The 14,970-nt window shown below is 38.4% G+C and overlaps 1 protein-coding gene and 1 long non-coding RNA gene across 2 annotated transcripts in view; both read left to right on the top strand.

Annotated features, from left to right (window-relative positions):
* The window catches only part of LOC144210425 (uncharacterized), a 30,490-nt gene extending 29,858 nt beyond the window's left edge, over positions 1–632 (top strand). The window contains exon 5 of the long non-coding RNA XR_013329378.1: positions 240–632. This is a non-coding gene — a long non-coding RNA (uncharacterized LOC144210425). The remainder of the gene's footprint in view (positions 1–239) is intronic.
* Positions 633–2,924: 2,292 nt separating this feature from the next.
* On the top strand, positions 2,925–9,509 carry tmem38b (transmembrane protein 38B). Its single transcript, XM_077737090.1, has 6 exons — positions 2,925–3,330; positions 6,657–6,813; positions 7,513–7,697; positions 7,789–7,876; positions 8,105–8,222; positions 8,652–9,509. Exons 1-6 carry the CDS (start codon positions 3,222–3,224, stop codon positions 8,868–8,870), a joined length of 876 nt encoding a protein of 291 aa, XP_077593216.1. The 5' UTR covers positions 2,925–3,221; the 3' UTR covers positions 8,871–9,509.
* The last annotated feature ends 5,461 nt before the right edge of the window (positions 9,510–14,970 follow it).

The following is a 14,970-nucleotide window of genomic DNA, read 5'->3' as shown; positions in this document are numbered from 1 at the left end:
ATTGAAAGGCAATTAACACTGCAGGACGTGCAAGATTACACAAGGCATATACACGACCGAGAAGACAACATCGCTTCGCATTCTGCTGACACGCAACCAATAAAACGACACAGCACAGGTCAAGACAACACACAACACACAGCAAGACACGTTCATTTCCCCTCATCTTTGATTTATCAGTCATTTACGTTAGATAAAGGTGAACCTTTACTGACATTTTTCTCCTTTTCCGGTCCGAGGAAGGAAAAGGGTTGTAACCTGGATGATGGGATATTTCGTCACATTTTCCCTTTCATGGTGCATTCCATCACCATGCAGTTAAGCGCTGGTGTGTGTGAAACTTCTAGCGATTTGCAATTTTCCAACTGTGACACTCTAACATCCTTGAGAAAGGACCTTGGGCAAGGTCCTGGAAAAAGACCTATGACAGTTAAAAAAAACCCACTTAAGCCAAACCCATTAGAAATACCCATGACTATTGCCCATGAAAAATCCACATTCAGCATAATCCATCTCTCATAGTTGAGAAAGTACATTTATGGTTGCCTCCCCAAAACTGTTCCATTTCTTCAATGCAGTATTTTAGCAAGCCAACAATTAGCTCATTGGTATTTAAAATACACATATATAATCCAAACAGTTTCACATGGAATAATGTATTCAATAATTGTTAGCTATATTTACTTTTAGGCCTATTTTTTAATCATGTGTTGTTAAAAACAAATGAATTACCTATCTATTGTATAGAATCCTATCAGATAACACAAAAAAAACATTTAAAGTTCACCAAAGAAGGATGATTGTACGTCTATCATCATCAATGTCATTGATTTCAATAAATATATCAATGATATTTTCCCTTATTGTTTATGTAATGTATAACGTTTCAACTTATGAAATAAAATGAATTAAAACAACTTTTAAAATATTCCGTGAACATATTCTTCTAAAATTCAAGCACAAATCTTTGAATTTGTCCCAAAATACTACAATCCACACAAGATGACTCACTGCAATGACCTTCTGTGTGCATTTGATGTGGCGAGCCGGACCAAAGCGTGCGTACTAAAATACGAGCATTGTGCAAAAATCAATGGACCGCAAACAAAATCAAAGGGAGGATACTTTCTGCAGACCCTGTGAACAGTATGGCTTGATTTGATGGAGTCTTGTAATATGCTTATTGTTGTTTTGTAATGCTAGTTTAAGCGTTATGGAGGTGACTGGCCTAGTAGAATCTGAATATGTGGTATGATAAGAGTGGTGGCTATATGGAAATTGGGATTATTGCCATGTTTGCAGATTTCATGTGTGATCCTTGGTTATTTTATATTCTCAGATTTTGGAGTTGCTTATTTTAGTTTTAGCTGGTCTATTTAGCATACTTTATATAGCAAAGTTATTTCATATTTGATATATTATTCAGCATTTTTTCATTTGATATATATATATGATTGATTAATTAATTTGTTTTGTATTTTGTACTTTACTCTTTATTTATAAAATATATTGCTTTCAACGTTCTATTCATTTACGTATACTCACATCTTTCATCTTTTAGACATAACAAAAGTAAACTGTAATATTGATAGGTAAACATGTCCCTGTTGAAAACAGATGTCTTGGTGGGTGGGTGCTTTTTATATGACATATTTAAACAGCCACAAAAATGCTTGTTTGCTTTTCGGGGTTGAGGTTGCTGAAGAAACTGACAAGCATGCTTGGAAGACATCAATTTTAACCCAAACCCTTAAACAGCAGTTTTGGTCAACACATTTAACCAACATTTTTAGTTTTCAGTTTCTTCAGCAGTTTTAGCCTGCAGCTTCGGCCAGCAGTTTTAGACAACAACTTGACTATTAGTCAACCAGCAACATTTACCATATCAGAACATGTTTTTGTTTTGTTATAGTCAGCAGTTTGGGCAGTATTTTTCTTTTTCTTTTGCCTAAAGGCTTCAGAAATATTTAGTTTTGTGATTCAGCACTTTCAGACAGCTGCAGATGTTAGACAAGATAAATGACACAAGAAGTGTAGATGGATGTTTTCTGCTCTCTAGTGGCAAAGTGGCCCATTTAGTTAGTATACTCATGTTCACTAGTATTCACATTTCAGTCATTACTTATACTCTTCTGTCATCTAGTGGTGTAGTAGTGAATAACTAATACCTCCTAAATGACAAGCAATAGAACTAACTTTTGGGATAAGTTGATGCTGAGTTTGCTCAAATATAATGAATACCCTAACATGCATCTGCTATAATGACTTTGTAAGGACCTGTATGATACTGATATGTTTAAATAATTATTGATCCAATATATTGTTCATTAACGGTCTATTCGGAAAAGATTCCTGTGGGATTAATTGAAAATGCATTCAAGAATTGCCTTATGATGTCCACCTGCTAAAAAGTATCTTATTTTTCCATTGTCTTTAATGCATACCACTTTTTTGGTTTGCCGTTTAAAAAAAATGTATGATATATACCAGCATATATATATGCAACTGCAGATTGGTTGGACAACTATTGCATTGAAAATGCATTCATTTTTGAACGTTATTCATTATACTATTTATAGAAATCAGCTTTTTTCTTTATTCATTGCAATAGACGCACAAAACGCCACACGCACACTGTTTCAAAATTCTAATATTCTCATGTGGGCTGCAAACATGATTCAATATAGAAATTGTGTCAAGCATGGGAATTGTTGTATCAAGAGAAATGTTGCGTTGTAGTTGTTGATTGTAATTGTATTTTTTGCATACGTAGACATACAGCTGTTTAGTACGAGATATACACGTACGTACAGGATGTAAACACAGTACTGAAGTGCGCTGCGTGGCGTGGGGCGGGTTATTTCCTCAAAACGGATGGATGATTGGGTCAACCCACCTCTTTCAACCAATCACGAGTATGCTTTTGCTCCTCCTGCTCTATCGCTACCATGGCGGAACACGAAGCAGGAATTCCGCCTATGTGACGATGACAGTGTTGTCAAACGACCGGCTCCTGTAGACGATCGCCGAGGTTTAAAGGCGATCTGTTGCCCAGTGGTGAACGGTGTCATCGGTGCTTCAAACTTAACTTAATTGGCTCTTTTATTTTCATTCCCACCATGGCGGAAGTTCATCAGTGGTCAAGCTAAGGCATTCGCTCGGATGCTTCAAGTTGAACCGGTTCCTTTTTGATAAAAGTCATCGAATTTAAAGGATCGATCATGGATTCTTTGGACGAGTTGTCTCACGCACTTGCAGGCTTGTCCATGTTTCCCTTCTTTGACATGGCGCACTACCTTGTGTCAATCATGGCTCTGAGGGGGCAACCAGGTAAGCTCAGGTGTGTCCCTCAAAGGGACCCTCATCAGACAAATATTTTCTTCTTGGACCAGTCGTTTATTGGCTAACTCCCTTTTTTTCTTTTCTTTTTCAAAAGGGATGCTGGCTTTAAGAGTATTAGCTTTATTCCTATATTTCTTAAGACTAACTAGTAGTTTACATAAGTTTCACTACTACTATTACTCCTCCTACTACTACTATTACTCCTACTACTACTACTATTACTCCTACTACTACTACTATTACTCCTACTACTACTACTACTACTACTACTACTACTACTACTACTACTACTACTACTACTACTACTACTACTACTACTACTACTACTACTACTAATCAACCTGAAGTGTCTTTAAAAGACATTTGACTTGCATATTTAATTTAAAATGAATGCAATTTTATTGAAATTGTCAGAATAAGAGATCATGATTATTTATTTATGAATTTGGAATTGAAATCGGCCCCAGAATTTTGTTCAATTTGGTCTCTCGAGAGATGGTCTCAAAAGATAAAAGTCTAATATTTCCCTTTCAAATAAAGGAAATCTGCTAACAACTTTTGTCTCCACATATTTACTAGAATCATGCCCCTAATTTTTAAAGGAGACTAGAAGAATTTAAGAGATATCTCAAAACAAGTCCAACTCTTTATAAGGCCCTCATTTAAGTCATTAGTTGCCGATGACGGTGGTTAACCTGTAATAGTTTTTGTCTGGAGGGAAGGGCCGTTGTCAAATTTTTTTGATTGTCGACTGGCGTCAAACAATTTTGTACTTTAAATGAATTAGACAATTGGACATGAATCCTTGTCAATGGGAAGCAATGACTTTTGAGTGTTTTTGGGGCCCATACCTAAAATGTATTTTAATTTCATTATATATTCAACTACTAACAGTTGAATAAATTTCTAATTAATAATAAAAAGACAGCACTAGCCTAAAAAAATCTAAGTATCTAAAATCTAAACAATGTTTTGGATTCAAATGGATTGTTGAAAAAACAATAACAGTGGTTGCAAACACTCCCCATTTGAGAACAAAATACTACTCAACTAAATCTAAAGCTTAGTTGAATATGCATAGACATTAGAATATTCTCTGGATATACGTATGTATCTCCAAATGAGTTTTATCCTCCATAAACTAAAAACATTAGCTGATCATGCATGCTTTTTTATTTCACAAGAGCAACAAGAAGCGCTGAGCTGTATCAGGAGTGTCTGACTGTCAAAATGCAAGCATGCGCCGCCCCGTTGACACAAAATCTTAGTGATAATGGCAGAAAGAACAGGTGGACTTGAATGGCGCAGTCTATTGTGGTAAAGCTTGCAGCTCTCTATTTTTGAACTTGGCTCACCAAGCATCCAAATGCCCATAACCTTTCACCCTTTGTTCATAACGCCTCCCAATGTACTTGTGATGATGAGCTAGCCAAATTCCCACACAAATACGCAAAGTGCGAGTTGACACAGCAACATTATATTTGTGCTTCAATACAAATTTGGCATCAATGGTGAAGCAGACGTTTTCGGGGCGGCCTGAAAAGGAAAGGAATGTCATCAGCCATTCTGTGCTTCCTCTTTTTCATCTGTTTAACCTACGCTCTTTTACATCGCTCGTTCAAATACTTCGGGGGTTTCTCGAGGGACTAACTAAACCTTTCCTCAAATAGGGCCTGGGCCATAGTTTATGTTTGCTATCTTTATTAAGCCAAGACTCATATTTACTTAAAGGGGGAAATGATATGGCACAGTACCAAACAAAATGTAAAAAAAAAAGTCATTAAAGTTTTTAACTTGGGTTAGGAAACTCTGGAAATGTTTACCTCTATAAATACTGTATAATATTGACTTGAAATGGATGATTCGTTAACTAATGGATGAGTCTATTCATTTTCCCCTCCAGTCAAAATGGATTGTACATCTAGGGCTGTTAATGGCAGCCAAATCTATTAAAATAGAAACATAGTGGAGGATTTTAGCAACAACCTGTTGGTTTATTGATTTGGTTTGGTTCAGTTTTTGTTTACAGTTTTCACTGTTTCTGCATTTTAGAGTAGATTAGATTAATTTATGCATCCTATATTCGGGAAATATTACAATCACAGTAGCAAGAGGGTGAGAATACAGACAGGAAAATACATTTTAGTTTGTTTCAATTTTCGGGGAATTACTTGGCCATTTTTGTTTTGGGTATTCATGTTGATAACAGTTTTTAATGGGAAAAAAATCTAAAGACACTCCTGATATATTCTGCTGAGTATAAAGAAAGGCTTTACCACAATCTGCCATTAAGAGAGGGAAAAAAGCCCCCTGGCCATTATTAAGCGACTTGACTTATTTCCTGCTGTAGTTCTGTGGCTTGGGCTTACTTTCCGAGGATGTGAATATTCTAAATATTTCACAGCTAGACTTGCTGTGGAGTTAAAGAAGTTTTGATCTGTCTGGCTAGAAATTTGCAGAGATAAAGCTGTTCCTTGGAGGAGACGGAAGGGTGTGGTTAAAACAGTGCTAAATTCAGATATCATGTTTGTACAGAGCCCATGTAATGTTAGGTGGCTGGAGAATATATACAGAGTACAAATACATGTCAGCAGCTTCATCTAATGTTTAAAAAAAGGACATCCTGGTAGTTTTTGGAAAGACTTGTGTTTCCTCACTGTGGCTACTGTAAGTTTACTTCTTCCAAGTTGACCACCAGTCCTTTTAAGAGTCTTTAATCTCTGGTTAATCCTCCAATTTTATACGAGGTCAAGACAAGTACACCAGTCAGTTAGAGTTGTAATTGAAGCCAAACACAGGTTGTGGGAAAGTTCAACAAACTCTATGTGACCCTGGTCTGCATTTTTTAAAGGCGCCCATTCAAACATAAACATTTATTTGAGTTAACTCTGGTTTCGTGACTTTGTAAATAAATCCAGATCATTAACATTGTAAAATCAAACTGAATTCATTGTATTGTACATGGAAAATGTGCTAAACAAATGATGTGTATACAAGAACAGTCTAATGTTAAAATCTTGTATCAAGAAACAGACTAATTTTGCAGCCTATTTCTGTAACAAATGAATTCATCTTTGGACAGTCACAAGATATCTGTTTCAACCGCGTGTAAAATGTTTTAAATCAGATTGAAAAGAAGTTCAGTGTTTGAAACAGGACCCAACATTGACTAGTGGTAAACCAGAGCCAATCATGTGTGCACTTTGACCCTTAAATCCTCTTATCCACACTCACTGTACATAGAGGATGCAGTATTTTTTTTCTAGTGTGCGTCGAGTTAATGTGTACTAATGTGTATTGCTTTTGTCTTTTAGGAGCGGTGGATGTGTCTCGTGAGAGCCCGTTGGCTTGTTGGTTCAGTTCCATGCTCCAGTGCTTTGGTGGTGGCGTGCTGTCAGGCATCATGCTGGCCGAACCGCCCGTGGAGCCGCTATCCAATGGCACCAATGTTCTTCTTGCATCGATCCTTTGGTAAAAAAATAACAATAATAACAAGAATACAGATCATGCATAAATATGAAAAAGATCTATTGACAGTTTAGAGTTGTTCAATCTACTGTGGAGGAGTAAGAAAAGTCCCTTTGCTCTTCTAATTTTATTGACTGTGTCTCCCACTGCTGGATTATAACGGAACCTCAAGATAAATAATCTTGGAAGATGTCACTTTTAAAATGTTTTTGTCATTGTGCAGTGTACAATGAAATCGGGAAATTGGGGTTCAAATATAGGAAAAAATGAACCATTTAAAAAAATTATAATAATTTTGCAATTTCAACTTTTCTTCATCTTATTAAACTAAATTAAGATGCTGGCTGGTTAGACTTTATTTCAATACTGCTTGTGGCATAAGACCTGTCATAATCATGACACTGTCATGAATATAAATGAATGCTTACACCAGATCTCATTAAATTATTGATGGAACGTTCATTTGGCCCTCCTAGGTAAAACGAGTCGGACTTCTGGCATTTTAATAGCATTGAAACATACATTTTGACAGCCGTTCCTCCCAGTTTGAATCAATTGGATCTGTCCCATTCATACAAATACTTGTCATTTGTTGCCTACTGTAAATTGGGACTATAACAACACTGCTTTGAATTAGAAAAATTGAGTATGATTGCATTTACTGTAATGTTGTTGCATTTGTTTCTTTTTGTGGTTGGACAGGTATCTAGTCTTCTACTCTCCTTGGAACCTGGCCTACAAATGGGCGAGTTTTCCCCCTCTCCACATGGTTTTGTCGGGAATGAAGGAAGTGACACGCACCTGGAAGGTGCTTGGCGGCATCACGCAGGCACGAAGCAAATACCAGGACGGACTGTTGGTCATGATCGCCATTGGCTGGGCTAGAGGTACCCCAGAAAGTTGCATTTTTAACCCTGAGAAGTTGATTTCAAGTGTAGCATCCCCTGCAATGCGGTGCTTGACTTTTGTGTCCGTCAGGAGCCGGAAGCGGTCTGATCGGTAACTTTGAGCAGCTCGTCCGTGGCGTGTGGAGACCGGAAACTAATGAGCTCCTCAAGATGTCTTAGTGAGTCTTTGTAGTTTTCTGTCTGCTTCAGTTTTAGAAAGCCTCAAATATTTTCACTTTTTTGGGTAGAACAAAGCAACAGAGTATTTATTTCATTCATAATTTTTAAAAAAAAGTTTACAGTTTTTAAATTGTTTAATTGTTATTTTTAAAATATGTATTCATTCTTTTTATTAGTTGACTTCACTTGAATTTACGGATTTTTATTGTGTGTTGTGTGGTTTAAAGCCCCACTAAGGTGACCTTGATTGGAGCGGTGTTGTTCGCCTTGCAGCAGACTCAATACCTGCCTCTACAAACACGCCACCTGATGCTCATCTATACCACCTTCACTGTACTCAACAAGGTTAGTCAAAACCATTGAGGAACTGGTTATTTCCATCACTGGTTCTAAAACAGTCTCATTCAAAGTTGGGTAAATAAATCCATCAGAGTTAAAGCCTTGTTCACACGCAGAAGGACGAGTATTAGCTACAAATGCACTCGTCTTCAGAACACTTTCTGCCAGGATTTGCAACTTTATCTTCGTGTTGCCCTTTTAGTGGCCATTCTTGCATCATTTTCATAGCGTTGCCTTTTTCGAAAGGCGACTGCGCTTTTCACCTGCAAACTGTCAGAATTCCATCATGAGACATTTTGGTGTGATAGAACACCCTGTCTGATCCGCTATTAGATTTTTTTTTTACTTTTTGGACTTTGCAACGGTACTTGAACTGGTCCAATCCATTTGAACTAGTCTGTAGCATTTTGGTTTATCGTCTGATTTACCTTCCAGACGCGGATAACGCTCTCGGGTTCGGCGACTTCGTCCTTCGGTCCCATCGAATCGGCGCTTCAACGGACGTTGTTCACTGGTTTTTCTCCGTACCCCGCCCTGGCCGGGACAAAATACGGTTCTGCCGGCACGCCCACCGAAGAGCCTATCGAGCCTTCCGCCAACCGAGCGAGCGGGTCGCCTCAAACCAAAGACAAGTCGGCAAAGAAGAGCCAATGACGGGTTGTCAATAGATTGTTGCAAACTCTTTGGCTGTCATTGACGGTCCAGGACATCCAATCCATTTGGACTGGAAAGGGGCGCCCCTTCCCAGTTCAGATGGATTGGACATCTTGCACCGTCAATGGCATTGAAAGAGGACTCTAATCAAGCCTGGCCTTATTTTGGAGCTCTCGGCCCGTTCTTAAGTGATATTATCAAACTTTTCAACACTGGCTGCAAATCTATCTGTCTTAATTCACTATTTATAAACATATACATATATCCTATATATATATATATATATATTCAGAAATAGTTTTTCGGCCTTGGTTATGGGATCAATTCTGAGCCATTGAATGGGTATTTTTGCATGTACTTATTGTGTGCAAATACTATTTTTCCTACGCTACAAATGAATATTATTTTTGGTATGGTTCAATTGCCATTTTATACAATGTTGTATTGAAGCTACTTGCACTTTCAAAAATGAGGATGAAAAGCTTTTATGATGAATTGTAAGAAAAGACATTTCAATGACAGCATTGGATTGACTGTACCAAGATGAAAACGCTTGAATGTGACCATTTATATTGATCGGGTAGGACGGGTATTGCCGTCAATGGCAGCAAAAGAGCTGAATAAAATGTGTGAACTCTATTAGCAAATGTGAAGTTACATCACTTTAACATCAGCACCTGGCGCAGTGGGATTCCGCAACAAAGCCACGTGGAGAAATGAGGAAGACGAGCAAAGCTGATGAAAGTGTAGAAATGATCACCACCATTACGTTTAAAACTCCAGTCTTAGCGTGTTTTCTTAATTCCATGTAAATAACACCAGGCGGTCATTTTTTAATGACTTTTGACCTGCGTGTGGTGGACTTTCAACTCAATTTTGTACACCACTGGAACGTCTTTGAAATTTTAAAACCAGCTTTAATCTCATTGGAGGCCCTAACTAAAGTTTATTTCTCTGTTTATTCATTTTAAATTTATTAGATCAACCCGATAGTGCAAAATATTTTGTCAAATATCTAACAAACCAAATTAAGTGTCTCCAAAAAAAACAAACAAACATTATTTAGTAATTGAAAATGTAAAAGTTGACTAAATCTTTGTTTGCATTGCTTAAAAGAACCGCTTGAAGTCAACAGGAGGCACTGTTGCCTGCTGATGCCTCTTGTTGTCTGGGAATTGACAGGCTTGTGAGCAGCTGCAGCCTGGGAGGGTTGGGCTTGGGGACCAGGGATGGTGGGTGGTGCAGGGGGTCTCATTTGTGGAGCCCATTCTACCATTTGCTTGTATTTTTCTTGTTTCTTTTCTTGACTTAAGCGCCAAATGTTCATAAATACCTCATCATTAAGACCTAATAGCACTTGCATCAGCATCATGGCGACAACAATGACTGAGGAGTCTTAAAAAGATTATATACAGCATCCTGTAGTAACTCATTTTTAGGACACTTCTGCACCGTAAAAAAATATTAAAGTTTCAAAAAATGTTGGCTTTTTGAGCTATTCATCTTTAAACATTTATTCTAAAAACATCACAACATGAACCATAAAAGAGAACAAATGATATTGTCTTGTTTTTCCTTTTTTACATCTCTTCTATGTTTACATAGTTATTCCTAAAACTTGAACATAATCTAGTCATCAATTCTGTAGGGATGTCCAGTTGTTGTGAATGTCACCGTTTGTCAACTGGATGTTGACCGTCTTCACATCTGGGGAAATATTTGATGGCGTCCTTCATCCAAACGACAAGATCTGGCTCTCTCCCTACGGTAAATTGAGTTTTGTTTTCCCGCAACAAGTTTTGCCGATCAAAGCTCGTCTTAATCCAGCCATTGCTGCTGTTGTTGTTGTTTTTTCTTCTCATTTTTCAGAGGATGTTGCTGATGCAATTGATGTCATGGTTGCACTCCAACTTGAAGATGAAAGGTAAGACCGGGACCGCGAAGGAAAAGATTCTTACAGGCAGGAAGTGGGTGCTGAAAAATAAGAAAGGAAAATACAATGGCCAAAAGGGATGTTTTATAGCTATTTTAATGTAATTGGCAAGGGATCTTTAAAAACAAAGGATTGATGACTTTGAACTCAGTTTATAAGCAAAACTGCAGCTTGTAGTGTTTTTAGTTTTTTATTTAATGATCCGCATGATTTCTTTCAATGTGATTTTCAGCCTTCTGCTGTAAATTTAAATGAGTTGATTACAGGCAGATGTTGGATATGTTACAAGTGGGAGGGATGGCAGCAAATGAATGAACGTACTTTAAACAAACTCCATACCATAGTCTTTCCTGATCTCCCTCTGACAGGATGATAGGCCATTTTTGCTCACCAAAACAGCAACACATTATAAGTGAATAACTACACACACACACACACACACACACACACACACACACACACACACACACACACACACACACACACACACACACACATGGTGGAGTTTTGATGCAATTGACAAGCTGCAAAAATGGGAGCTCCTTGAACGTTCGATACTATAATGCCAAACACGTCACACCCTATAACACTTTAAATGACTAAGGCCCAGTACGTTTTAGCTATTTTGCATATTACAATGAAAAAAATACAACAGATCCCTATAATATTTTTGTGTAATCTCATAGATGTGTGTGTACTTTATATTAGGGTTTTTAGTAAAGGAAGGAAATGTTACTTTTTGCTCATCAGTAAACCATCTGCCAATGGCAGATGTAAAAAATGGTCTCAAAATAGGCTTTTATAACTTACTATAATGCTTCGTTCCAAGGGATCAATCTTATTTTAGGTGTGATGAGATTTAGTTTTGTGTGTGTGTGTGTGTGTGTGTGTATTTCGGCTCATGTTAAAAGGTATACTTGGAGTTCTTTGTTCACAACACCGTCACCAGTGGTTGGTACATGGTGTGCTTCTCTGGCTGCCCCTCCTTTTTCTCCTCTTCTCTTTTCTTCCACCATTGAGGAGGCAGATGGTGTTTCTGCTTCTTAAAAAGGAGCGACTAGATATTCTGAGGCAAGAGCGTCCGCATCATGAGTGAATGCAACCTTGTGGCCAGGCATACTGGAAAGCCCCATTGTCCATTGCGCCCAGTTGTCATTCAATTCTACCTCCAATCAATCTGCCAGGAAAGCCTTGAATTTCCCTGGTCCACCTCCCTGAACCCCTCTTGCCGTATGCAAAGCAGGTGTCAGCCAGGACAAGAAGGCAGCCGACTTCCCCACAAAGGAGGCAAAGGGTCTCGGGAGGTGTTGTGATAACACACACACACATGCACCCGTAAAAAAACGTGGTGAGGTAGGGAGTGCGAGGAGCTGTCCATCATTAGTATTCCAGCAGGAGGCTCCTGGCCCGGCCCAGACATCTGAGAGGAGCAGCCGCCGCCGCAGATAAAGAAGAAGCCATTAATCCACGGAAGATTACCAGCACTGATACTTTATCCCACCGTAATACAGCGATGCAACCTCACTCGCCCGTTTACAATGGCGTCAGGAGGAGAAAAGGGAAGGAGAGGTGCCAGCTCACCTTGCGGATGGGGAGATGACAGCGAGACACACAAAGAACATGCTCGGAATATATTCTCAGATGTTTGGGAATTGCTCTCGCCAATTTGCTTCTGAGAGCTCAGGAACAGCAAAGCATTGCAATCTTTAGTCTTTATAATCAAGTCAACTAGAATTCTACCATTCACATGTCGCTATACAAATTCGATGGTAGATTCAAAAAGAAGAGGAATTAGAAATAATCTTTTTAATGTTGAATATCACAATCAGGAGTACGAAGAAATTACCATTAGTTTATATTTGAGTGAGTACACAGTAATCTAGTATTCAATATATGTATATGTGTATATATAGCACAAGTTTTAAAAAAGTGATACCATTGTAGTAATGAGTATAAAAGAAATAAAAAATATCTATGTATTTCAAATGAATAAAAAAGAACACGTAATAGTTAGGGCCTTCAATAACACTCTAAATTTATGATCATTTTGATGTCATACTATTCAGCTTATTGCCTGCCATTGACATCAATTAAAAAGGGACTCCTTATTAATACTCATTTTTTTAGTGGCTTTAACAGTGCTAGACGTCCAATCCATTCTATCTGGGAGGGGCGAATGAACATTTGAACAATTGGATGTCGAGTGCCGTCAATGGCAGTTCACAAGATAAATAGGGGCCTTATCTAAATTAGGGTAACCACAGCTGCCCATGCTTAACTGTAAAAATCCATTGTAAAATAGTGTTATGATGAAGGAATAAAAACATAGTCATCATAGGGATTCATCACCTGCCGGAATAAGGAGAAGATGCGGTTGATCCAAACGGCAGAGGTGACAGATGAGGAGAAGGAATAGAATAAATAAAGGAAAGGTTGGTTAAAAGGGCGTTATGGACGACGAGGAAAGATGGAGTACAGCTGAGCTCCCAGTCTATTGGAAGAATCCAATCCTTCAGATGTGGCAGATTGTGTTGCCATGAGAACGCCACTGGGGTCATTGTGAAGGGAGAAAGAAATGCAAGGAAGGAGTGGGGAAAGGCTACAGACCATCTGTTGGTGGACAAAATAAAAGCAAGGAAATGCCACATTTTGGGAAGCTATTGCAAAGCAATTTCTTCCCTCTATACTTGAGATCAAGTATCTGAAGCAGGTTCGTAAATCAGAGGCTCGCTCACAAATCGAAGCAAAGCAACTGAGCAATGCACAAGAATATGAAAGACTCAGGGGGAAAATATGCTAAAATGTTTTGCCCTCTGTAGCCTCTGGTGAAAATCAAGCGGCGACAAGATTCAAAGTGCAGGATCAGTTGGAAGTGCCATCGCTTTGGAAATATGAGATGGCGAGGGAGACTTGAGTCAGCGCAATTCTGGATGAATCATTCAACATGGCTGCCGGCAGGATCCAATAACGGCAAGGGAAGTGGAAGGCCTAATGAAGACCTCCTCTGCAGATGCAGCAGGAGTCAATGAGCATGAAGGCAAGCAGCTCTTCATAATGACATTATTGGTCTGCTTTCATGGAAAACTGACTAGTTAGTTCCCTTCGAGAATGGCAGTTGCTGATCCCTGCTTTATGGGATTTCAGATCCTCGTTTCAGATCAGTCCTAGTCAGGTTGTTGTGGTTTGTCCCACATCTTGTCTTGTTCCTTGTCTTCCTTTTGTGTTGCACAAAGTAGTTTTGTTGAAAAACTTGATATGTTTTGTTTGGATAGAAGATAAAAAGTACAGTAAGTTGGATCACCCCATTATTACTACCACAAAGTAGTGTTCTTTGGCTCCCTTACCTTTATATTACCCTTATTTTGGACAATTACTTTTCCTTATCGTATTTTAATAACTAGCAAGTAGGTCCCTTGTATAGAGTATAGTTGCTATTGCTTTATCTGAACAAAGTATGCATTACTGTGGAACATGTTTTCGATAGTTTTCAATTATTGGCTGATTTGTCCTATTTGTTGTCACAACTGGCCCTTAAAAAGCGACATACCATATCTGAATGAACTACAAGTAAGCAATTTATGACCTATTGCACTATTCCTTCAAACCTACAGCAGTAAGCATTATCTTCATACAGCTGCACTCCAAATACCTGTTTGACTGGTCTTGGGTGTAACAACACTAGAATGCAAAGTAGAAATGTTTTGGATACGCTTCAGGGATTGAGTGTCGACCTTGCAGAGTTACTGAATTTGGGCATTTACACTTCATGTACTGTACAGTTGGCTTCACTTGCTTATTCGGATGCCTCGCTTCTAAGGGGAGATTAGCGTATCATAAACGTGAATATAGAAAAATATGTTAATGAATTTAATCATAGTACTTAAATAAGTGTTAATTTACCAACAGTCATTAGTGTTGTTATTATTTCTTGGATTTTTTTTTTTATGTGACGCTTTCCTATGAATCCGTAAAAGATAAAATGGTATGTTTTATGGCAGTATTCCATTTTACTGGACTGTCACAGTACTTGAGTATTTTATGCTGTTATGCTTGGATGGGATGTGCTGCAACAGTGAGCAGCTCCATCTCACACAGTGGTGACACACTGATGATGATGACGATGATGCCGCCGCCGCTGCGGGCTTGAGTCGCTCGCTCAAGGACGTT

The sequence above is a fragment of the Stigmatopora nigra genome, chromosome 17 (genome assembly GCF_051989575.1).
Source record: "Stigmatopora nigra isolate UIUO_SnigA chromosome 17, RoL_Snig_1.1, whole genome shotgun sequence".
Lineage (NCBI taxonomy): Eukaryota > Metazoa > Chordata > Actinopteri > Syngnathiformes > Syngnathidae > Stigmatopora > Stigmatopora nigra.
Note: the sequence above shows the minus strand (reverse complement) of the source record. Positions and strands in the feature narration are given on the sequence as shown.

Bases quoted from the DNA above. Each gene is read 5' to 3' on its own strand.
- tmem38b (XM_077737090.1), top strand. From the start codon at position 3,222: ATGGATTCTTTGGACGAGTTGTCTCACGCACTTGCAGGCTTGTCCATG. The intron at 7,698-7,788 runs GTACCCCAGAAA...TGTGTCCGTCAG, and splicing joins CGCCATTGGCTGGGCTAGAG to GAGCCGGAAGCGGTCTGATC. The intron at 8,223-8,651 runs GTTAGTCAAAAC...TTTACCTTCCAG, and splicing joins CCTTCACTGTACTCAACAAG to ACGCGGATAACGCTCTCGGG.